Source organism: Oncorhynchus nerka, linkage group LG2 (genome assembly GCF_034236695.1).
Source record: "Oncorhynchus nerka isolate Pitt River linkage group LG2, Oner_Uvic_2.0, whole genome shotgun sequence".
In the NCBI taxonomy this organism is placed as follows: Eukaryota; Metazoa; Chordata; class Actinopteri; order Salmoniformes; family Salmonidae; genus Oncorhynchus; species Oncorhynchus nerka.
Genome location: NC_088397.1, coordinates 61,957,772 through 61,982,777, shown reverse-complemented (window position 1 = coordinate 61,982,777; position 25,006 = coordinate 61,957,772). Strand labels below are relative to the sequence as shown.

The 25,006-nt window shown below is 45.3% G+C and overlaps 2 protein-coding genes across 11 annotated transcripts in view; one reads left to right on the top strand and one right to left on the bottom strand.

Annotated features, from left to right (window-relative positions):
* Window positions 1–3,041: 3,041 nt before the first annotated feature.
* myog (myogenin) lies at window positions 3,042–6,593 on the top strand. The gene is made up of 3 exons (XM_029654987.2): window positions 3,042–3,850; window positions 5,362–5,461; window positions 5,554–6,593. The coding sequence occupies exons 1-3, from the start codon at window positions 3,311–3,313 to the stop codon at window positions 5,676–5,678; spliced, it is 765 nt and encodes a 254-aa protein (XP_029510847.2). The 5' UTR covers window positions 3,042–3,310; the 3' UTR covers window positions 5,679–6,593.
* An 82-nt stretch (window positions 6,594–6,675) lies between these two features.
* The window catches only part of ppfia4 (PTPRF interacting protein alpha 4), a 130,757-nt gene continuing 112,426 nt past the window's right edge, over window positions 6,676–25,006 (bottom strand). For 3 of the 10 annotated variants that reach the window (XM_065000813.1, XM_065000838.1, XM_065000872.1), the window contains exons 15-30: window positions 17,990–18,218; window positions 17,727–17,762; window positions 17,376–17,503; window positions 17,064–17,194; window positions 16,883–16,967; window positions 16,538–16,619; window positions 16,145–16,345; window positions 15,744–15,806; window positions 13,180–13,206; window positions 12,778–12,953; window positions 12,479–12,576; window positions 11,529–11,704; window positions 9,187–9,255; window positions 8,862–9,048; window positions 8,498–8,593; window positions 6,676–8,314 (exon numbers count right to left, since the gene is read on the bottom strand). In XM_065000813.1, the coding sequence (XP_064856885.1) occupies window positions 8,535–8,593; window positions 8,862–9,048; window positions 9,187–9,255; window positions 11,529–11,704; window positions 12,479–12,576; window positions 12,778–12,953; window positions 13,180–13,206; window positions 15,744–15,806; window positions 16,145–16,345; window positions 16,538–16,619; window positions 16,883–16,967; window positions 17,064–17,194; window positions 17,376–17,503; window positions 17,727–17,762; window positions 17,990–18,218 (1,747 nt within the window). In that variant the 3' untranslated portion in view covers window positions 6,676–8,314; window positions 8,498–8,534. The remainder of the gene's footprint in view (window positions 8,315–8,497; window positions 8,594–8,861; window positions 9,049–9,186; window positions 9,256–11,528; window positions 11,705–12,478; window positions 12,577–12,777; window positions 12,954–13,179; window positions 13,207–15,743; window positions 15,807–16,144; window positions 16,346–16,537; window positions 16,620–16,882; window positions 16,968–17,063; window positions 17,195–17,375; window positions 17,504–17,726; window positions 17,763–17,989; window positions 18,219–25,006) is intronic. The other 7 variants (XM_065000816.1, XM_065000857.1, XM_065000822.1 and 4 more) reach the window with 7 other exon arrangements.

Sequence of the window (25,006 nt, the reverse complement as noted above, 5' to 3'; positions counted from 1 at the left end):
CACTACCCAAACTATCCCTGTCCAAGACCACCACTACCCAACCTAGCCCTGTCCCAGACCATTACCCAAACTATCCCTGTCCAAGACCACCACAACCCAACCTAGCCCTGTCCCAGACCATTACCCAACCTAGCCCTGTCCCAGACCACTACCCAAACTATCCCTGTCCAAGGCCACCACTACCCAACCTAGCCCGGTCCCAGACCACTACCCAACCTAGCCCTGTCCCAGACCATTACCCAACCTAGCGCTGTCCCAGACCACTACCCAACCTAGCCCTTTCCCAGACCACTACCCAACCTAGCCCTCTCCCAGACCACTACCCAAACTATCCCAGTCCAAGACCACCACTACCCAACCTAGCCTTGTCCCAGACCACTACCCAAACTATCCCTGTCCAAGACCACCACTACCCAACCTAGCCCTGTCCCAGACCACTACCCAAACTATCCCTGTCCAAGACCACCACTACCCAACCTAGCCTTGTCACAGACCACTACCCAAACTATCCCTGTCCAAAAACCCCCACTACCCAACCTAGCCCTGTCCCAGACCACTACCCAACCAAGCCCTGCCCCAGATCATTACCCAACCTAGCCCTGCCCCAGACCATTACCCAACCTAGCCCTGTCCCAGACCATTACCCAACCTAGCCCTGTCCCAGACCACTACCCAAACTATCCCTGTCCAAGACCACCACTACCCAACCTAGCCCTGTCCCAGACCACTACCCAAACTATCCCTGTCCAAGACCACCACTACCCAACCTAGCCTTGTCCCAGACCACTACCCACACTATCCCTGTCCAAGACCACCACTACCCAACCTAGCCCTGTCCCAGACCACTACCCAACCTAGCCCTGCCCCAGATCATTACCCAACCTAGCCCTGCCCCAGACCATTACCCAACCTAGCCCTGTTCCAGACCTCTACCCAACCTAGCCCTGTCCCAGACCATTACCCAACCTAGCCCTGTCCCAGACCATTACCCAACCTAGCCCCGCCCCAGACCATTACCCAACCTAGCCCTGTTCCAGACCTCTACCCAACCTAGCATTGTCCCAGAACATTACCCAACCTAGCACCTAGCCCTGTCCCAGACCATTACCCAACCTAGCCCCGCCCCAAACCATTACCCAACCTAGCCCCGTCCCAGACCATTACCCAACCTAGCCCTGTCCCAGACCATTACCCAACCTAGCCCTGTCCCAGACCACTACCCAACCTAGCCCTGTCCCAGAACATTACCCAACCTAGCACCTAGCCCTGTCCCAGACCATTACCCAACCTAGCCCCGCCCCAGACCATTACCCAACCTACCCCCGTCCCAGACCATTACCCAACCTAGCCCTGTCCCAGACCATTACCCAACCTAGCCCTGTCCCAGACCATTACCCAACCTAGCCTGTCCCAGACCATTACCCAACCTAGCCCTGTCCCAGACCACTACCCAACCTAGCCCTGTCCCAGAACATTACCCAACCTAGCACCTAGCCCTGTCCCAGACCATTACCCAACCTAGCCCCGCCCCAGACCATTACCCAACCTAGCCCTGTCCCAGACCATTACCCAACCTAGCCCTGTCCCAGACCATTACCCAACCTAGCCCTGTCCCAGACCATTACCCAATCTAGCCCTGTCCCAGACCACTACCCAACCTAGCACCTAGCCCTGTCCCAGACCATTACCCAACCTAGCCCCGCCCCAGACCATTACCCAACCTAGCCCCGTCCCAGACCATTACCCAACCTAGCCCTGTCCCAGACCATTACCCAACCTAGCCCTGTCCCAGACCATTACCCAACTTAGCCCTGTCCCAGACCATTACCCAACCTAGCCTGTCCCAGACCATTACCCAACCTAGCCCTGTCCCAGACCACTACCCAACCTAGCCCGGTCCCAGACCATTACCCAACCTCTGTCTCTCTCATAGAACCCCAGACAGGGCTATGAGAGAAACAGACAGAGAAACAGACAGGGCTATGGGAGAGACAGACAGGGCTATGAGAGGGACAGACAGGGCTATGATAGGGACAGACAGGGCTATGACAGACAGGGCTATGACAGACAGGGCTGTGAGACAGACAAACAGGGCTATGATAAGGACAGACAGGGCTATGAGAGAGACAGACAGGGCTATGAGAGAGACAGACAGGGCTATGAGAGAGACAGACAGGGCTATGATAGGGACAGACAGGACCATGGTGCATCCGAACGGAAGCCTGTCAGAATTAGCCTGTGAGCTATGAGGTGAGACGAGTCTTGAGGGATTAGCGACAGGCAGCTAGGCTAACACTGTCCAGGGTCAGGACAACCAAGGCCATCACAAATATCTTACCTGATGTGAATCTCACTGTTAAGACACATACCAGGCTGTACCCGACAGTGGCGAATTGGCCCACAGTCACTCAGGGGTGTCCAGTTATGTGTCTCTATCCATTCTCTTGGGCTTAAAGCCAAATACTAAGGACTCTCTATTGGATGTGGAAAACATGTCGAGATTTAACTCCATGTCCCCATGAACTTCACGCAGATAAAACATCAGTCAAACATATCCATACTGAAAATCTTCATACCTTATTTTCAGAATGAATCAAAATAACTTTCCTTCAATTAATAACTTCAACAAAAGTTGCTGTGATACTTTCTGTCATCAAGTATGGGGATTTGAGAGTGGAGGTGACAGCTGTGTGTAGACTGTATGGTAGGGGACTTCAGGTATGATGTCGTGGAGGGGACGTGAGGCAGGGAATACCTCACTAAGGCAGCCATCTTTGATCCCATGGTCAGATCTGAGGTAATTAGACCAATTTCCATGGCAACCAGATCACATTCCATTATCTACTACACCATTGGCCGACGCTCTACCTTGCACACATGCACACACACACACACACACGCGAGTGAGTACATAGACATAGCTTCCTATGCACACATATACACACACACACGTACATACACACATACACACGTTCCTGAAGCCCTGGAGAGCAGGGCCCAACAGAGATGTGAAGTTTAGATGTGCAGCAACAGCTAAACGCCGTGTCAGGTTTCTCTGGGCTCGTGCTAAATTTAACCCTCTGATCCTGCAGCAGTCAGAGGGTTTAAATGCCAACCTGCAGTTGCTGCTCCACACCAGTTGTTCTCCACACATCTTCCTCTCTCCACTAACCCAGGCCAGAAGTGGGAGAGGCTCACTCACACACTCTCTCCAACACACTCAGACCTAACACCCCTATAGAACACACACAGTAGAGCCCAGAGGAACCAAACCAGAGTCTTCGCCCCCTAAACTTCAGCGTCGACCAGTATGGAGCTTTTCGAGACCAACCCCTACTTCTTCCCCGACCAACGCTTCTACGAAGGGGGGGACAACTTCTACCAGTCCCGGCTGCCGGGTGGGTATGACCAGGGGGGCTACCAGGAGCGCGGGGGTTCCATGATGGGGCTTTGTGGAGGTCTATCCGGGGGGGTTGGGGTAGGGTTGGGTGGAGGTATGGAGGACAAGGCAACCCCCTCTGGTCTCTCCCCCCACCCGGAGCCCCACTGCCCCGGCCAGTGCCTACCCTGGGCCTGCAAGCTGTGCAAACGCAAGACTGTGACCATGGACCGACGGAAAGCGGCCACAATGCGTGAGAAGAGGAGGCTGAAGAAGGTGAATGAGGCATTCGAGGCCCTGAAGAGGAGCACCCTGATGAACCCCAACCAGAGGCTGCCCAAGGTGGAGATCCTGAGGAGTGCCATCCAGTACATTGAGAGGCTGCAGGCACTCGTCTCCTCCCTCAACCAGCAGGAGACCGACCAGGGAACACAGGGCTTACAATACCGCACCGGACCTGCTCAACCCAGGGTGAGTAGGAGACAGGGACGCAGGGAGGAAGAGATGGACGGTGTGAGGGATGAAAGAACCACACAAACCTACAGTAGAGGTCTGGGAGAAAGAGCAAGGTAGAAGGGAGGAGAGAGGGATGGAGGGAGGGAGGTTAATAGAGATACATGAGGATGGGAGTGGTTGAGGAGGAAGAGAAAGAATATGAGGAAAAGGCTAAATGAGAGAAAAGATGTGAATAAAGTGAGAGAGGGAATGACACAGTAGAAGAGAGAGGTGTCAAAGAGGGAGAGGCAGACTGGAGAGGGATGAAGGGAATGAGGAGTGAAGAAAGAGGGAGAGGCAGACTGGAGAGGGATGAAGGGAATGAGGAGTGAAGAAAGAGGGATAGGCAGACTGGAGAGGGATGAAGGGAATGAGGAGTGAAGAAAGAGGGATAGGCAGACTGGAGAGGGATGAAGGGAATGGGGAGTGAAGAAAAAGGGATAGGCAGACTGGAGAGGGATGAAGGGAATGGGGAGTGAAGAAAGAGGGACCAGAGACTTGGAAACGACTGCAAATGACATGGATGGGAATAATCGCCCCCAACATTTAGGAAATTATGTTATTTGAGAACATGTAGGCCTACAGGCATTAACAGTGCTTTTAGGTAAGGCAGGTGTGGCGGTTGGGTGTGTTAGTTGTAAAGGCTTTTTTATATGTCTGTGTGTGCTAGTGTGAGTCTGGTAGGAGGGTAGATCTACGTCTGGTGTGTAAACTCTGATATATGGTGTCCGCCTCTCGTAGAATACAAGGTTTCAACAGAACAGTTCCAGAACAGAGCTCTTACATTCATTGACAGTTGTCATAGACAAGTACCGCGGACAGAGCCCTCATCAAACCATCCCCTAACAACACAGACAGAACAGCACTTTGAGGTATATTGAAACATTACACCCTGGCGTGCGTGAATTCCCTTGGGAGTGCTGCTATGGCTATTGTTTTAAAAGACATGCTACATACATCATTTGTATCCCTCATAAGTACTTCAAACACAGCACTCACCTAATCTTGATTTAGTTTCATCTTAACCTACCAGCTTTCAGAAACAGTTGTAATGGATAATGTGTTATGACACAGTAGTACAATCAATTATTCATAAAGTAATTGATGAAGCTGTGTGTGTAGTGAGTGGAGTTGTGGGTAGTGTGGTGTGTGTGCTTCACTTGGTAGAGCATGGCGCTTCCAATGCCAGGATTGTGGGTTCGATTCCCATGGGGGACCAGTACGAAAAAATATGAAAATGTATGCACTCACTACTGTAGTGTCTGCTAAGTGACAATTAAAAAAAAGAAATTGTTTGATGAATCATTGAAAAAGAGACAGGCAGATGATCAATAGTAGTGTGTGTTTTGTCGTTGTGAGTAGCGTAGTGTGTGTCTATAGTTGTGAATGAGATGATGTGTGTGTCACTGGCATCGTCTGTATGGGGTGGGGCGTGACGTGTCACATAAAGCGGGGTGAATGACAGTGCCTTGTCTCCATGGTAACAGGTGTCGTCGTCGAGTGAGCAGGGATCAGGCAGCACCTGCTGTAGCAGCCCAGAGTGGAGCAACACCTCAGACCACTGTACCCAGAGCTACAGCAACGAGGGTAAACACATAATGTATTACATTTCAGCAATGCACCCTGAACTTGTTGAAAATGTTAGCTGTTTTGACGTTCTCTCTCATGTCTCTCTCTAGACCTCCTGAGTGCAGACTCTCCAGAGCAGACTAACCTGCGCTCTCTGACGTCCATCGTGGACAGCATCACAGCAGCAGAGGGGGCTCCGCTGGCCTACCCTGTACCTGTGGACATTCCCAAATAAACCCAGAGCAGCAGACAGACATGTGTGCTGTTAACAGGTCCAATACATCACAAACCATCTTTTTTTACTCCCTTCCATGAGGAGGTAGTCACTGATGGGATATAACTGGATAGGTGAAAGCCATGCAGCGAAACCTACTGTACATTCCACCTATCCAAGCATGTTAGATCAGTGACTACTTCAATGAAGGGAGGAAAGAAGGCCAGGCCCTGTGTGTCCCAGCTAGTTGCAAGCTAGCACTTGGACACCACACAGCACCATACACACCCACACACCACACAACACCATACACACCAACATAGGCCAGGAGGTTTTTCCAGGACTAACTCCTGGCCCTAACCTAAAGCCCTCACACCTCTTCCAGGCCTGAGGCCTTATTCCCTACCTACCAAACCCTGTGGTCCACGTATCCCTACCAGTAGGTTACAGGTCAGATCCTAACCTGAGAACCCACTGACATCAATCTATGCATGTTTTAGGACAAAAATCCAGTTCCCTGTGTGGATCTCAAGTTAGAACTGAGGCCCTAAGTGCCACTGGAAAGAAGAAACGAGAATTATGGTTTTCTGTCCTGACTTAATGCAGAAAAATATATGTTTCCTCCTTTTCTAAATCTTTCCCTGATCTATCTTGCATTCTGTTTGCGTGTGTTATGCTTAAAAAACATTAGTTTATTATTTGTGGGGCCAATATGTACCATGGCAGTTTTGACCAATGCATCTGCTTAATTTAAACTGGTAATGAATGCTAGTGATGTAAATACGTTCCGTTTTCTACAGAGTGGTTTTGCTATTTTATTTTCTATTTTTTTGCTAACTTATTTTTGAGTTTTATAATAAAGATTGTTGTGTATTTGTAGATGTCCCAACTTGTATTTGTAGATGTCTAAACTTGCATTAAAGACCATTTTCAATACTTGGCCGCAGTTAATGTCTTCACATGCAAGCACATACCTGCATGCCAACCATCACCTCAAAATGAACACACAACATCAACATTTATCTTTACAAAAAACAGCTTTACTTATGTCTATAGTGTCATAAATACAATACACTTTTTAAATAGCCAAATAATAAGATCTTGATTTGTCAGCATCATTTCACACCTGGAATAAATACACACACAGTACTCGTAGCTGCCACGGTAACACATTACATCTTTTAGACACCTTTAAAACATTGGCTGTAAAATAAAAAGAAATACACCCATCCAACACTTCACTAGTTCACTGACAGAGCTCTCTCATTGGAGGAGAGGAGGTCATACACACAACACGTGCTAGTGCTCGGGCAGCATCATTGGCCACTTTCACATCCCCATGGCAACTGGACAGGAAAGGGTCGGCAGGGGAAAAGTCCATATATGGCATCATCACTGTCTCTGTCAGGTGTCCTGTTTGTGAGGATTTTCGTTTGGCTGATGCCTAGCAGCAATTTACTGTTTGATTTGAAACGAAGTAGAGAAAAACAACACCATCCATCCATGGAGGTTAGTCTAGGGTTTGGCTTTCGTAACATGCTGTTTCCCTTAAGTCTCAAATATTGGAGCCTATTGCTTTCATTTACACACACAGCTCATCCTGTATCCTCTCATATCTACAGGATCACCTACTCTACTCATGGTAGCTACATCAGTGTCAAATAGAGGAAGGAAACGAGTGGAGATAGGAAAGGGCAGGAGGAAAGGAGAAAAGGAGATGGGAAAGGAGATGGGAAAGGAGATATGAAAAGAGAGAAGGAAAGTAGGGGATAAAAGGCAGGAAAGGTAACTGAACCGTTTAGGTCTGGACCCAAGAACCTGTGGCTGAGAATCATAGTAGTAGTATCACATAGAGTAACAGGCCCCTGCTTAGTGAGTCCTTCATATAACTCCAGACACTGACAGCATATAAGACACACAGAGGTCCAACACACAAATAGAACAGTCACCACCGAATACAGGGCATTGGGTTTCATACAGCAATGATATTATAATATTCTCCATATATAATTCCAATATATATATTTATATATATTTATATAAAAAAACATATGTCATCCATTTTATTTACAGAGAGACAATAAATGATTAATACCTTGCATAACCGAGGGGACGACGTGTAGGTGGAAAACACCCAGGAGCTAGAGTAAAGTTAGACTAGAACCCACAAATGAGCAATTAGGTCTAGAACCCACAGAGTAGGAATTAGGACTAGAACCCAGAGATTCGGAATTAGGACTAGAACCCACAGAGTAGGAATTAGGACTAGTACTCACAGATTCGGAATTAGGACTAGAACCCACAGAGTAGGAATTAGGAATAGAACCCACAGATAAAGAATTAGGACTAGAACCGACAGATTAGGAATTAGGACTATGCGGGAGCACGACACCACAACAACAAGGCTACTGGGGGTACTGGGTTTACTGGGAATAGCAACTGGGCCGAGTCTCCTTTACAGCAGCGAGTGTGGCAATGAGCACGCTCAGAGTTCAAAGGTCAAAAAGTCAGAGGTCACCTCCGAATTGCACGTGTCCCACGGAGAAGGTGAGAGGTGACGCTGGATACAGGTCCCTTAACGTCAAGATCTCTCCCAAATTTGGCATGTCACTCTCGAAAGGCCGCAAGCATGTGTCCATACAGGTCATGGGAATAAACTGAGAGAGATACAAAGGAAGACAGAAGGAGAAAGCGAGGGAGAGAAAGAAAGAGGGAGAGAGAGAGGGTTGGCAACTGGGGTGGAACTAGCATGAGGTTTCCCTAAACCTTTTGTTAGCATTGCTCAGTCAGGAATAGGCTAATGGTCCTAGCCATTTGTTAGCATTGCTAGGATATCTTACCTGTTAACGTTAGCTCCTGTTAGTAAGTGGAGTGGAGTTAGCATGAGTACGTCCGTACAGCAGAGGGGTCGAGTCTCTGGGGAGCCGGGGGAGGAGCTAGACAGTGTGTGGCAGAAGTGGGCGTGGCCGAGCGGGACAGAGAGGAGACAGCGTGCAGTGAGACAGGCAAAGCAAAGAGACCGGCACACACTCACACACGCATGAATGCCCTCACACACATCAAGCGTTAAGATGAAATCATTTTGTGGCTGTTATTGTTAGGGCTTGCATTGTCAGTGAATCGCAAAACACACTCAAATCACATCCACACGACTGCAATTCAATTAGCTACGACCTCACAGTACCCCTTTCCAAACACACACACCTTCTGGTTGCAGCTGTTTCCTGGGCACCAGGGCCATGGACGGGGGCATGGACATGGAGGGCATACGGAACCCAGCGGGCAGTGTTTCCATGGAGCCCGCCATCATGCCCATTCCCCCTCCTCCCTCCCGCGCTCGGAAACGCTTACGCCACGATGGAGAGCGGCGGAACGTCTTATCATCCCCACTCTACACAGAGAGAGAAAGTAAACAAACAAACAGCCATGTAAAAGCAATCAAAGTGGTTATAAAGAAACAGAATCCATATTTCACATGAAGACGGCAAAACTGAAACACTTGTGGGTCCATTATTTCCTTATTACTCACCTCCTCCAGTCTGCGGTCAGTGCCCAGGGCCAGGACGTTGTTGAACTCTCTCTCTAGAACCTGCCGAGCCTGGCGCACACACACACAGCATATAGATATACAGCATTTATACAACGGGTGGGTCTAATCCTGAATGCTGATTGGTTAAAAGTGCAATCCATCCCGTCTATTCCACAAGTTATCACCGGCTAAATCTATGGTGTTAAAATGCCTATTTACTCTGTTCCATCAGCCCAGCCAGGCATGTTATAAACTTGACCTCCACTATAAAAAGCATCTAGACATTATCTCACATTTCTTTTAGACAACAGCGGAGATTTGAATAAACCTTGATGTCTGTCTCTCCAACATTTGCAACATTGTTTCAATTTTCAAATTTGATCTCCAACTGTCCCACAGTAATGAACGTGTAGGGGTGGGTCAAGAGTTGGGACGAAAGAGAAAGGCAGGCAGCGTTTCTCAGCCAGTCAAAGTTATGAATCAGCTGGCATCATTTTTATGGATATATACAAAGAAATGTCAATTGAAAAAAGGTCAAACGAAACCAAATGCAGCTAGTTTGCAGTCTTCCCAGCTTCAGTTTGAAGTTATTGTGTTAACTGTGTTGTTGGCTAGCTCCTCTGAACAACAGTGTCCTGAGGAGAGAGCACATTTTCTATTCCAGGTGAAATCGTGCCTCATTGGCTCATTGTTACGGATGTATCCAAATAAATGTCACTAGAAAACAACTTAAACAAATGCAACTACTGTTGTTGATTTTTCTTCACTGATTGGCGTGACTCTAAGTTAGCCGTAGTTGGCTAGCTAGCAAGCAAAGGGATAAGAATGTTTCCAGCCAGAATGGCAACTGAACCAATAGAACGAATGACCAGCCGGCTTGGGTAGCAATCCTAGATTTGTTTCGGGACTATATCTTGTGGAAGGATGAAATAGTATGACAAAAGTTATCAAAATAAAGTTTTTAATTAAAATATGTCAATCATTGTTTGAAAATGTTGTTAACCCAATGTATAAAAGTGATAATGCTTTCGAAGCCGGTGTTTGGAGGATATATTGGCATATTGACATGGTTTGCCGGCCCGAGACCAACTCCCGTGCCAATATATCCTCCAAACACCAGCTTTTCCGGCATTATCACTTAAATAGACAGCTGGCGTTACTCCTAGGGCTGTGGCAGTCATGACATTTTGTCAGCCGGTAGGTAAATGTCATGCAAATGACTGCCGGTCTCACGGTAATTGACCGTTATTTAACATAAACATGTTTAGCATCTCCGGGCTTCCACACCATAGAAATGTGACTGGTAAACTCATGGGTACACTCGCAAAGGCTGCTTGGTATTGTGGTGCAATCATTTCCATTGTAATGCAGAATGTTCATTCAAATAATACTAACTAATGTGGCTCATGCAATGGAATGTCGTTTTTGTAATGCCAGTTGAGTTGAATCAACAAATCAAAGCACAGACTGATGGGTATACTTCCTGCTTTTACATCCTTCTTTTACTTCCTGCTTTGCTCCAATGGGTACACTCAAAATGGCTACAAGTCCACCCATTATGTCATCATTGACTTGACTGGGGACGTCCGTTCTATTATGTGTAGGCCAACTGTAGGACGGTGAGAACAGCAGTAACGTTATGGCTAGCCTCAATAAACCTAGTTTCTCTCGGTTTGATGCAGTCAAGTCAGGTACTATGTAATCGGATGGAATGATAAATAACCAGCAAGAAGTTAGTCTAGCGCAAGATAACAGTGGTTGCAGTCTCTCCCTCCATGCCTGCTCTGGTGTTCCGAGCCTCCAGTGTCTTACTCACACAAACACACACACACACACACTCGGCCTCTGCTCCCTAATAGTCTAGAGCTGCTCGCTCTGTGCCTCTCTCTCTCTCCCTTCCTCTACTGCTCTGTTTTAATAAAGTAGCAAAACAATGGGCTTTTCTGCTGCTTCCCTCACTCAGATCGGACCGGTCGTCTTGTATCTATGCATATTCCGGGGCTTCCAATGTCCATTTCCAAACAGGAGCCCTAATTCTCATCATAATTTGTCCTCATCATTCAGATTATTCACATTTAACCATTAAGTGTTTAGAGAGTAATTAGATGGACAATAGAGCACTAAGTACCAGGCAATTAGCGTTTGGTAAACTACCCATCAGCGGCATTCATTTGAGCAGTTTTGAATGCTCAAATGAATGCTCAAATGAATGCCAACGGTCACAGGGAATTTGACTGGGTCATGACTCGTGACTGGTGTGGCGGTAATATGCTAACTTTGACAGCCCTAGTCATTCCTACACAGCGCTAGTCCCTCGACCAAGGGTATGTGTCTGTGTGTACCTGTGTGTTCTGCATGGGGATCTGCAATATGAGAGCCAGGCTGCTGTAGTCGAAGGTCTCATCCAGAGCAATGAGAGCCCCGTGGACTCCACTCTCCATCAGGTTGGTATTGTAGTCCTTCAGACCTATACTCTGGACCCAGTGCACTACCTGCTCATTGGTCCACACTAACGCATCTACAGAGAGGGGGGAGGGGGTATGGAAAGAGGGGGAGAGGAGAGAGAGACGGGAGAGGGATAGACAGGGAGAGACAGAGAGAGGTGTATTACTATCACACCATATAGACCAGTGCATCTAATAAACAGACAGAGAATATCATATCAGAAGTATTCACACTCCAATAGTGTACTCTCAATGGCATACTGCCTTTGTTCTGAATAAGCACAGCTGTCACCCAGCTTTTTCAGAGAGGAACAGGCGGTGTGTGTGTGTGTGTGAGGAGGGGGCTTCTGATGTGACAGGACAGCTGAGTCAAGTTCATATGCAGTGCTGAAGGTCATAAGGTAGCAAAGCTTTAGCTGGCTCTCTGTGTGTGTGTGTTCATGTGCATGTGCGTGCGTGTGTGTTCGTGTGCGTGTGTGTGCGTGTGTGTGTGTGTGTGTGTGTCCATGTGCGCGTGTGTGTGTTCGTGTGCGTACGTGCGTGTGTGTGTGTGTATGTGTGGAGATAGCAGTAAAAGGCTCAGCTGTCCATACATAGAGCTCCAACCCTCTTAAATCCCGTGTGGCTAAGTTGGTAGTGCATGGTGCTTGCAACTCCAGGGTTGTTAGTTTGATTCCCACGGGGGACCAGTATGAAAATGTATGAACTCACTACTGTAAGTCACTCTGGATAAGAGTGTCTGCTAAATGACTCAAATGTAAATGTGCTGTGTCTGCAGACCACTGAGACAGGATCTCACATGATGACATTTATAATGAGAGATCCTGTGTATGATTATGGATGTTTACCTTTCATGTCGTGCATGCTCTCCTCTCTACGACGGTCCAGGTCTTTCCTGTCGTAATTGAGTCTCTTCAAGCACATAATCCCATACTGCAGACTGGCCCTGATACACACAATATTATTTGTGAATTTTGTATTCCCACATTTTTATGGGTTAAATGTCATTGTTGACTGCACAAATTGAATACATATGTCATCACTTTTATGCCTATTTTTCCTATATTGATATTGAAAGTGTAGCATGGCAGCTCCTAAGAACGGTTGCTGTTGCTATGGTGGCTGGCTGGTTACCATGGTGACTGACCTGTGGAAGCTGTCAACCATCTTGAGGTGTGTGCGGAGGTCTTTCTTGGTGAGGTGGTCCAGCATGCGGGCGTCCACCAGACACTCCATGAAGTAGGAGCGGTACTGAGGCAGACCCAGGCTGGGCAGCCACTCATTACCGATCCACTCATGGTTCATATCCCCGTATGCCAGAGTCTGTGTGTCAGGAGGGACACAGTTAGTGAGTATGTTTGGCTGAGATTAGATACAATTGAGAGGTTCATCTGTGTACGTGGATTAACCAAAAGAGTAGGCGTGTGTGTATGTGTGTGTGTGTGTGTGTGTGGTCTGAGACTGTGCTCTCTGTGACATGGTGACAACCCCCCTGGCTCAGGTAATTGTTGTGATAACAACGACAGGTGTTAGTGGGAGGAGTTCTCACCTGAGCCCAGCTGCCCTCCTCATTCTCCTGAGTGATTGACAGCGTGGCAGAGACAGGACAGATTGGGTTAGACGCATGCACACAGTTAGCTAATGCTAATCACACACTGAGCTCTACAAATCTCTCCCTCGCCCTCCATTTGGCAACTCTGACCACAACTCTCTCCTCCTGATTCCTTCTTACAAGCAAATATTAAAGCAGGAAGCACCAGTGACTTGGTCTATAAAAAAGTGGTGTAGATGAAGCAGATACTAAACTACAGGACTGTATTACCAGCACAGACTGGAATATGTTCCGGGATTTCTCCGATGACATTGAGGAATACACCACATCAGTCACTGGCTTTATCAATAAGTGCATCGAGGACGTCGTCCCCACAGTGACTGTACGTACATACTCCAACCAGAAGCCATGGATTACAAGCAACATCCGCACTGAGCTAAAGGGTAGAGCTGCCGCTTTCAAGGAGCGGAACTCTAATCAGGAAGCATAAGAAATCCCGCTATGCCCTCCGACAAATGATCAAACAGGCAAAGCGTCAATACAGGACTAAGATTGAATCGTACTACACCGGTTCCGATGCTCGTCGGATGTGGCAGGGCTTGCAAACTATTACAGACTACAAAGGGAAGCACAGCCGAGAGCTTCCCAGTGGCACGAGCCTACCAGACAAGTTAAATAACTTCTATGCTCTCTTCGAGGCAAGTAATAGTCTTAAATTTGAGTTTAAGTTTAAATTTGTAAGTCGCTCTGGATAAGAGCGTCTGCTAAATTACTTAAATGTAAATGTAAATGTAATACTGAAACATGCATGAAAGCATCAGCTGTACCGGACGACTGTGTGATTACGCTCTTCGCAACCGATGTGAGTAAGACCTTTAAACAGGTCAACATTCACAAGGCCGCAGGTCCAGATGGATTACCAGGACGTGTACTCCGAGCATGCGCTGACCAACTGGCAAGTGTCTTCACTGACATTTTTAACCTCTCCCTGTCTGAGTCTGTAATACCAACATGTTTCAAGCAGACCACCATAGTGCCTGTGCCCAAGAACACTAAGGTAACCTGCCTAAATGACTACCAACCCGTAGCACTCACGTCTGTAGTCATGAAATGCTTTGAAAGGCTGGTCATGGCTCACATCAACACCATTATCCCAGAAACCGTAGACCCACTCCAATTTGCATACCGCCCCAACACAGATCCACAGATGACGCAATCTCTATTGCACTCCACACTGCTCTTTCCCACAGAAGGAACACCTACGTGAGAATGCTATTCATTGACTACAGCTCAGCGTTCAACATCATAGTGCCCTCAAAGCTCATCAATAAGCTAAGGACCCTGGGACTAAAGACGTCCCTCTGCAACTGGATCCTGGACTTCCTGATGGGCCGCCCCCAGGTGGTGAGAGTAGGTAACAACACATCCACCATGCTGATCCTCAACACGGAGGCCCCCCAGGGGTGCTTGCTCAGTCCCCTCCTGTACTCCATGTTCATTCATGACTGCATGGCCAGGCACTACTCCAACATCATTAAGTTTGCAGATGACGCAACAGTGGTAGGCCTGATCACTGACAATGATGAGACAGCCTATAGGGAGGTCAGAGACCTGACCATGTGGTGCAAGGGCAACAACCTCTCCCTCAACATGATCAAGACAAAGGAGATGATTGTGGACCACAGGAAAAGGAGGCCCGAGCACGCCCCCATTCTCATCAACAGGGCTGCAGCGGAGCAGGTTTGAGAGCGTCAAGTTCCTTGGCGTCGACATCACCAACAAACTAACATGGTCCAAGCTCACCAAGACAGTTGTGAAGAGGGCACAACAAAACCTATTCCCCCTCAGGAGACTGAAAAAAATTGGCATGGGTCCTCAGATCCTGAAAAGGTTTTACAGCTGCACCATCGAGAGCATCCTGATCGGTTGCATCTCTGCCTGGTATGGCAACATAATTACCTCAATTACCTCGACACTGGTGGCTCCACACATTGACACATTGACTCTGTACTGGTACCCCCTGTATATAGCACCATTATTGTTATTTACTGCTGCTCTTGAATGATTTGTTATTCTTATCACTTACTTTCTTTTAGATATTTTCTTAAAACAACATGGTTGGTTAAGGGCTTGTAAGTAAGCATTTCACTGTAAGGTTGACAAATAAAATTTGATTTACATTTTTTGAGTGATCTGAGTCCCATGCACCAATGTAACCGACCAGGTACTGAACCCAGGAAAGCCATTTGGAGAGATGGATCAACTTTAACACCAGAATGCTGAGACATAATTAATCACAACACAACCTAACAGACAACCAGCATAAATCTACACACAATAACTCATCAAAACAACAGAGCCTAATATGGTGCACCAAAGACATGCTAACCCAGGCACAAACAAGGAGACAGTATGCGTTGTAGTTGTAGGAGGCTGGGGATGAGCGTTTGCAGAAGCAAGCATATGTGTAGCACAGCGGGCAGAGTGTGTGTGGGTGTGTGATGTGTGTGGTGTGTGTGGTGTGTCTGTGGTGGGGAGGGGGTCACACAGATGGCACTGACCGCTTTAGTGGAGGAAGCCAGGTTCTCCATCTCTTCATGGGTTAACCACACATTTCCGGAGGACTGTGCAGAGAGGGAGAGCACGCACGAGCACGCACACACAATTACAGACAGACAACAAAGAAAAGCACGCACACACGCATACAGTGTCTGTAGTGAGAGGGAGTGTGTCAGGCAAGCAGTATCTGGCACACTGTTGAGAGAGTAGGTTTCCCGCTCCACCCCATGCAGCACAGTGGACAGAGTGAAGAGTACTGTCAACTCCAAAAGCACTATCATTACAGGGTCAGTGAAGTGACAGGTGATGGGCAGTGTGTGTGTATGTACCATGAGCGGTACAAAGAGGCTGTGTGTGTGTGTGTGTGTGTGTGTGATGTGTGTGTGTGTGTGTGTGTTTGTACCGTTCTAGAGGTGAGCGGGGCAGAGGGACTGGTGAGGGACACCATCTCCTGGATGGCCAGTCTCAGTTTGAGGCGGTGCAGGGGGTTACTGATGCCAATCTCCCTCTGGATCTCTGTGTCCGACAGGGCCGACATGATGGCACCGCTCTTCACGTTGGCACGACACGCTGCCACGTACCAGGCGGGCATCCCCACCCACAACTACATTGGTGAGAGAGAGCATCATCTTCATCATCATCACCACCATCAACATCATAATCACACACAGTATAATACTCCAGGTGATTATATGGTAGGACAAGGTTAAGGTAGAGTAGGATTTAGGGGAATCTGGAGGCTAGGGATAGGGTAAGGTTGTGGTGGAGGTTAGGGATCAGGAGTTAGAGGTTATACCTCTAGCCAGGAGACCACAGTTGGTCCATCCCACTGAGCGAAGGGCAGTCCTCTCCTCCTGGCCTCCTCTAGCAGCTCATGTCTGACACAGAGACAGGGGAGAGATAGAAACGGGGAGAAAGAGGGAGTGAGAGAGAGAGAAAGAGAGAGGAGAGTAAACAACTAATGTTGGCATGGCCTCTGGAGCACATTAATGTTTTATTCTACTACGGAACAGAGTGAGGCCAGGGTTTCACAGCTTCCAAAATGTATTCACAATTCAACTGACAGAGACACCACCAATTGACCTTGCATTTAGACAGAAAGAGAAAGAGAGTGTGTGTGTGTGGTAGGTAAAGGTCTTACTTCTTCTTCATCCTGCGGTCTCTCTCTGCCTGCGTGCCCAGCTTGCCCAGAGTCATGGTGTCTCCGATGCTCATCTCAAAGTCTACTGAGACACACAACACAACAGACATAGCATCACTCACACATACCTGTACATACAGTAGCCTACAGAAGACAGAGATTACAGGTCCAGCTGAGTTACCTCCCGGCATCAGGGCAGGCAGAGGCTGTCCCTCCCTCCCCAGTGTCCCTCCTCCCTCCATCCTGCCCTTCTCCTTGCTCTTCCCAAACAGACGACCTATAGATGACTTGATGCCCTTCTTCGCTTTACCCCTGTAGAGAGAGAGAGAGAAAGAGAGAGAGAGAGAGAGAGAGTGAGCGAGGGAGAGAGAGAGAGAGACACAAAGTATAAGTGGGATTGAAAGAATGTGTGTGTATGTGGGGGAGGGGGGTTGTGTGTGTGTGTGTGTGTGTGTGTGTGTGTGTGTGTGTGTGTGTGTGTGTGTGTGTGTACCCTCGTCCGTCCTCCAGACTGCCAGTGAGCTGGGCGAAGTTGGTCTCCAGTCTCAGACTGCGGGGAGAGGAGGGGGGAGACGTCTCACACTTGATAGTAGCCTTGTCCTCACGAGCTTCCACTGGAGACTGGAGGGAGAGAGAGAGGTGAGAAAGAGTGAAGCCACCTTTATCTGTCAGGAGGCTTCAAATAGGAGCTTTCTCAGAGAGGCTGTGACAACACCTTGTCCAGCGGGAAGGATCCTGTCTTTCCAATCGCAACCTTGAAAACTTTGTTCATTTCAGTAACTCTCCATATCTGGGAACTGTACTGCCTCTCTTAGTTGTGTAGATAAAGAGAAAACTGACTTACTGCTATTTTTCTACGGTGTTTCCTTAAGTCGCTAGGCTGTTAAAGACAGGAGGGAGGCACAGACACACCAACACATAGTTAGAGGCAACCAGTTGTTAGACATACAATCAAAACCAGTTACTGGGGTTACTGAAGAGAGAATGAATAAGCAGCAGTTGAGTGACTTGTTGTTTCACACTGTAAACATTGTGTGTGAGTACATCAATCCAAACATGTTGTCAGGTTAGTCCTCTCTGATGGTTAAGTGCATGTCTGCGTCTCACCAGGGTCATGATTCCCAGCTGGTGGCTGGCGTTGTGGGTGTTGTGTTTGGGGGTAGAGCGTCCGCTGGTGGGAGGGGACGAGGAGGAAGCCAGGGACTGGGCAGTGGCTGAGCTGGGCATGGTTCGGGGGCGGAGTGTAACGTTGAGTCCGTCCATGCTACCACTGTTCACACGAGACTCTATCTCATCTGCCCTGAGGTCAGCAGACTCCCTCTCCACCTGGATCATCCTGAACACCAGAGAGTACAGTGGGATGAGACACAATAACTACATCATACACACATAATAACTACATCATACACACATAATAACTACATCATACACACAATAACTACATCATACACACATAATAACTACATCATACACATAATAACTACATCATACACACATAATAACTACATCATACACACATAATAACTACATCATACACACATAATAACTACATCATACACATAATAACTACATCATACACACACAATAACTACATCATACACACATAATAACTACATCATACACACAATAACTACATCATACACACATAATAACTACATCATACACACATAATAACTACATCATACACACAATAACTACATCATACACACATAATAACTACATCATACACATAATAACTACATCATACACACATAATAACTACATCATACACACATATTAACTACATCATACACACATAATAACTACATCATACACACATAATAACTACATCATACACATAATAACTACATCATACACACAATAACTACATCATACACACACAATAACTACATCATACACACATAATAACTACATCATACACACAATAACTACATCATACACACATAATAACTACATCATACACATAATAACTACATCATACACACATAATAACTACATCATACACACATATTAACTACATCATACACACATAATAACTACATCATACACACATAATAACTACATCATACACATAATAACTACATCATACACATATTAACTACATCATACACACATAATAACTACATCATACACATAATAACTACATCACACACACACAATAACTACATCATACACACATAATAACTACATCATACACACAATAACTACATCATACACACATATTAACTACATCATACACATATAATAACTATATCATACACACATAATAACTACATCATACACACATAATAACTACATCATACACACATAATAACTACATCTTACACACATAATAAGTACATCATACACACATAATAACTACATCATACACACATAATAACTACATCTTACACACACAATAACTACATCATACACACAATAATAACATCATACACACATAATAACTACATCATACACATAATAACTACATCATACACACATAATAACTACATCTTACACACACAATAACTACATCATACACACACAATAACTACATCATACACACATAATAACTACATCATACACATAATAACTACATCATACACACATAATAACTACATCTTACACACATAATAAGTACATCATACACACATAATAACTACATCATACACACATCATAACTACATCATACACATAATAACTACATCATACACACAATAACTACATCATACACACACAATAACTACATCATACACACATAATAACTACATCATACACATAATAACTACATCATACACACATAATAACTACATCTTACACACATAATAAGTACATCATACACACATAATAACTACATCATACACACATCATAACTACATCATACACATAATAACTACATCTTACACACATAATAACTACATCTTACACACATAATAAGTACATCATACACACATAATAACTACATCATACACACATCATAACTACATCATACACATAATAACTACATCATACACATAATAACTACATCATACACATAATAACTACATCATACACACACAATAACTACATCATACACACACAATAACTACATCATACACACATAATAACTACATTATACACACATAATAACTATATCATACACACATAATAACTACATCATACACACATAATAACTATATCATACACACATAATAACTACATCATACACACATAATAACTACATCATACACACATAATAACTACATCTTACACACATAATAACTACATCATACACACATAATAACTACATCATACACATAATAACTACATCATACACACATAATAACTACATCATACACACATAATAACTACATCATACACATAATAACTACATCATACACATAATAATAACACCATACACATATAATAATTACATCTGTGCTGCAGGAAGAAGCATAGCACAATTACAGCATCCATGAAGGTTTTAAATTATATCACTGAAGCCCTTGACAAAAAACAGCACTGTGTCTCACTTTTTATTGATCTCTCTAAGGCTTTTGATACAGTTGATCATGCTATACTAAGGCAGAGATTGTCGAGTGTAGGTCTTTCAGAGTTTGCTATCTACCTGTCTGATAGAACTCAGTGCAATCAATTTGATGGGCTTATGTCTGTTAAATTGTCTGTCTTTAATGGTGTGCCCCAAGGCTCTGTACTTGGTCCTCTCTTATTCACTATTTATATAAATGATTTAGACAAAAATGTCCAAAATGCGCTACTTCATTTTTATGCTGATGATACTGTTATTTACTGTTGTGCCTTGTCTCTTACAAAAGCTTTCCAGAACTTGCAAACTGCTTTTTATACTGTTCAGGAGATTGAGGTTGTAACCTCATATAAATATCTTGGAATTTTAATTGATGACGGCCTCTCTTTTAAATTGCATATTCAACAATTTACAAAATGATTGAAGCTGAAATTGGGATTTTATTTTAGGAATAAGGCCTGTTTTTCTTTTGAAGCCAGAAGGAGGCTAGTATCAGCTACATTTATGCCTTTACTAGACTATTGGGATATTTTATATATGAATGCTTCCGCTCAGTGTTAGAGATCAATTGACACCCTTTACCATGGCACTTTGAGATTTATTTTAAACTGCAAAACCCTTACGCACCACTGCACTTTGTATACCAGGGTTGGCTGGCCTTCTCTAGTCACTCGTAGGCTCAGGCACTGCTATACCTTTATTTACAAAGCCATTTTGGGTTTACTACCTTTTTATTTGGGCATTTTTATTGTTCAGAAATGTGGTGGGTACTCTCTTCGTTCGCTGGACTTTATCCTGCTAACTGTTCCAAATGTCCGAACTGAATTTGGTAAAAGGGCTTTTATGTACTCTGCGCCATCGGCTTGGAACGCCTTACAAAATACTTTTAAACTGGAAGAATTTGTCCCGATTGGTCTTTTTAAATCACAGATGAATGATCTTGAGACTGATTCCCTGACCTGTCAATGTTTTTAATTAGCTGTTTTTGATTCTGTTATACTCTTGTGAATTCTATGGTTTTTACTAGATTACTTGTAGTTTTTCATGTTGTTTGTCTGTAATTTTTGTAATGACTTGGTGCTGCCTATCTTGGCCAGGACGCTCTTGAAAAATAGATTTTAAATCTGGTTAAATAAAGGTTAAATAAAAATAAATAAAAATAAAAACATCATACACACATAATAACTACATCACACACACATAATAACTACATCACACACACATAATAACTACACCACACACACATAATAACTACACCACACACACATATTAACTACATCACACACATAATAACTACATCACACACACATAATAACTACACCATACACACATATTAACTACATCATACACATAATAACTACATCATACACACATAGCAACTACATCATACACACATAATAACCAGCAGTATAAAGCATGTTCCCTGGGTGAGTGAGTTAAAGAAAAATGGTGCATCAAAAATGGGGGAAAGAACTTGCACATCGCTCTGCCTAGGAGTAACACAACCCTCAGGAAAGGAGGAAGCCAAGGCTTCAGATTCTGGAAAATGCTGGAGATATTATGGTGGAAGGTGATCTCTCTTTTAAAGAACATATCAAGACCATTTCAAAGACAGCTTTTTTCCATCTACGTAACATTGCAAAAATCAGAAACTTTCTGTCCAAAAATGATGCAGAAAAATGTATCCATGCTTTTGTCACTTCTAGGTTAGACTACTGCAATGCTCTACTTTCCGGCTACCCGGATAAAGCACTAAATAAACTTCAGTTAGTGCTAAATACGGCTGCTAGAATCCTGACTAGAACCCAAAAATGTGATCATATTACTCCAGTGCTAGTCTCCCTACACTGGCTTCCTGTCAAGGCAAGGGCTGATTTCAAGGTTTTACTGCTAACCTACAAAGCATTACATGGGCTTGCTCCTACCTATCTCTCTGATTTGGTCCTGCCGCACATACCTACACGTACGCTACGGTCACAAGACGCAGGCCTCCTAATTGACCCTAGAATTTTTAAGCACTTTTATCTCCCTCACCAACTTCAAACATCTGCTATCTGAGCAGCTAACCGATCGCTGCAGCTGTACATAGTCTATTGGTAAATAGCCCACCCATTTTTACCTACCTCATCCCCATACTGTTTTTATTTATTTACTTTTCTGCTCTTTTGCACACCAATATCTCTACCTGTACATGACCATCTGATCATTTATCACTCCAGTGTTAATCTGCAAAATTGTAATTATTCGCCTACCTCCTCATGCCTTTTGCACACAATGTATATAGACTCCCCTTTTTTTTCCTACTGTGTTATTGACTTGTTAATGGTTTACTCCATGTGTAACTCTGTGTTGCCTGTTCACACTGTTATGCTTTATCTTGGCCAGGTCGCAGTTGCAAATGAGAACTTGTTCTCAACTAGCCTACCTGGTTAAATAAAGGTGAAATAAAAAAATAAAAAATAAAAAAAACAGCTGGAGGCAGGGCTTTCTCCTATAGAGCTCCATTTTTATGGAACGGTCTGCTTATCCATGTGAGAGACGCAAACTCGGTCTCAACCTTTAAGTCTTTACTGAAGACTCATCTCTTCAGTGGGTCATATGATTGAGTGTAGTCTGGCCCAGGAGTGTGAAGGTGAACGTAAAGGCTCTGGAGCAACGAACCGCCCTTGCTGTCTCTGCCTGGCCGGTTCCCCTCTTTCCACTGGGATTCTCTGCCTCTAACCCATGGGTGTCAAACTCTGGCCCGTGGGCCAAATTTGGCCCGCGGGGTAATTATATTTGGCCCGCGAGACAATACCAAATTACTACTAGAGCTGGCCCGCCGGTATTATACAGCGCATTCACCACTAATACTACGAATCCCATAATGCTCTGCTGTTTTCGTGCGCCAATCAGGACAGGACCCAGAAACGCTCTCTCCTCTGTGACAGTAGTCATAGCAACATAGACGCTGCAACTGTCAGCGAGCTAACCCTTCCCAAAAATGGCGAAAAGAAAGGCAGAAAACAGGAGCTTTCTGGACAAGTGGGAGGCAGAATATCTGTTTACATATGTAAAAGACAAACCTGTTTGTCTTGTTTGTGGAGTCAACGTGGCTGTAAGTAAGGAGTACAACATTAGACGACACTATGAAACGAAACACCATGACAAATACAAGGACCTGGACATGACTCAAAGGAGCCAGAAAGTAGAGGAGATGAAAAGAAGTTTGGTTTCACAACAGAATATGTTTAAAAAAGCCACATCACAAAGCGAGGCTGCTGTAAAGGCTAGTTATATAGTGGCAGCAGAGATCGCAAAATCAGCCCGGCCCTTTAATGAGGGAGAGTTCATGAAAAAGTGCATGATGAAGGTTTGTGACCTCGTATGCCCAGAGAAAAAACAAGCATTTTCAAACGTGAGCCTGAGCAGGAACACAGTAGCTGATCGCACATGTGATCTTGCCACCAATCTGTATGACCAGCTGATGGAAAAGGGAAAAGATTTTGTTGCGTTCTCCTCGCTGTGGATGAGAGCTGCGACGCATCTGATACTGCTCAGCTGTCAGTCTTCATCCGTGGAGTGGACTCAAATCTGTGTGTTACGGAGGAGCTATTAGGATTCAAATCAATGCATGGCACAACCACAGGAAAGGAAATCTTTGAGGAGGTTTCCAAATGTGTAACTGAAATAAAGCTGCCATGGGATAAACTCGTTGGATTAACGACAGATGGTGCGCCAGCGATGTGCGGTAAAAAGAGTGGACTGGTGGGCATGGTTCGGGAGAAGATGCGGGAAGAGAACTGTGCAGGTGAGCTAACTGTTTACCACTGCATCATACATCAGGAAGCACTGTGTGCCAAAGCCCTAAAGATGGAACATGTTATGACCACAGTAACACAGGTAGTTAACTTTATAAGAGCCAAAGGTCTAAATCACCGCCAGTTTAAATCTTTTCTGGAGGAGTGTGGTTCGAATACGCAGACGTGCCGTATCACACAGAGGTGAGATGGCTAAGCAGAGGAAAAGTACTGAACAGATGTTTCGAGCTGCGTGAGGAAATATGTAAATTCCTGGAAACCAAAGGGAAGGATACAGCAGAGCTCCGGGAGCAAAAGTTCCTGTGTGAGCTGGCCTTTCTCTGTGACATCTCGAGCCATCTCGATGCGCTGAACCTGCATCTTCAGGGGCGGGGGCGCATCATCACAGACATGTACGCTGCAGTGAGGGCCTTCAAAACTAAACTGTGCCTGTGGGAGAATCAGATGCTGCAAGGAAACCCTTGCCATTTTCCCTGCTGCCAATCCATAAAAGCGCAGATCTCTACCGCCGTGTTCCCATGCGCACAGTTTGCTGAAAAACTCAGTGTTCTCGCTGCTGAGTTTAGCCGGCGATTTGCCGACTTCGATGCCCAGAAATGCAAGTTTGAACTGCTTAGTAATCCCTTCGCAGTTGATGTGGAAAATGCACCAACCAACATCCAAATGGAGCTGATTGAACTCCAGTGCAACGACACGCTGAAGTCAAAGTATGATGGGGTGGGCGCCGCACAATTTCCACGGTTCATCCCTGACACAATGCCTTAGCTCCGCACCCAAGCTGCTCAGATGCTCTCCATGTTCGGCAGCACTTATCTATGC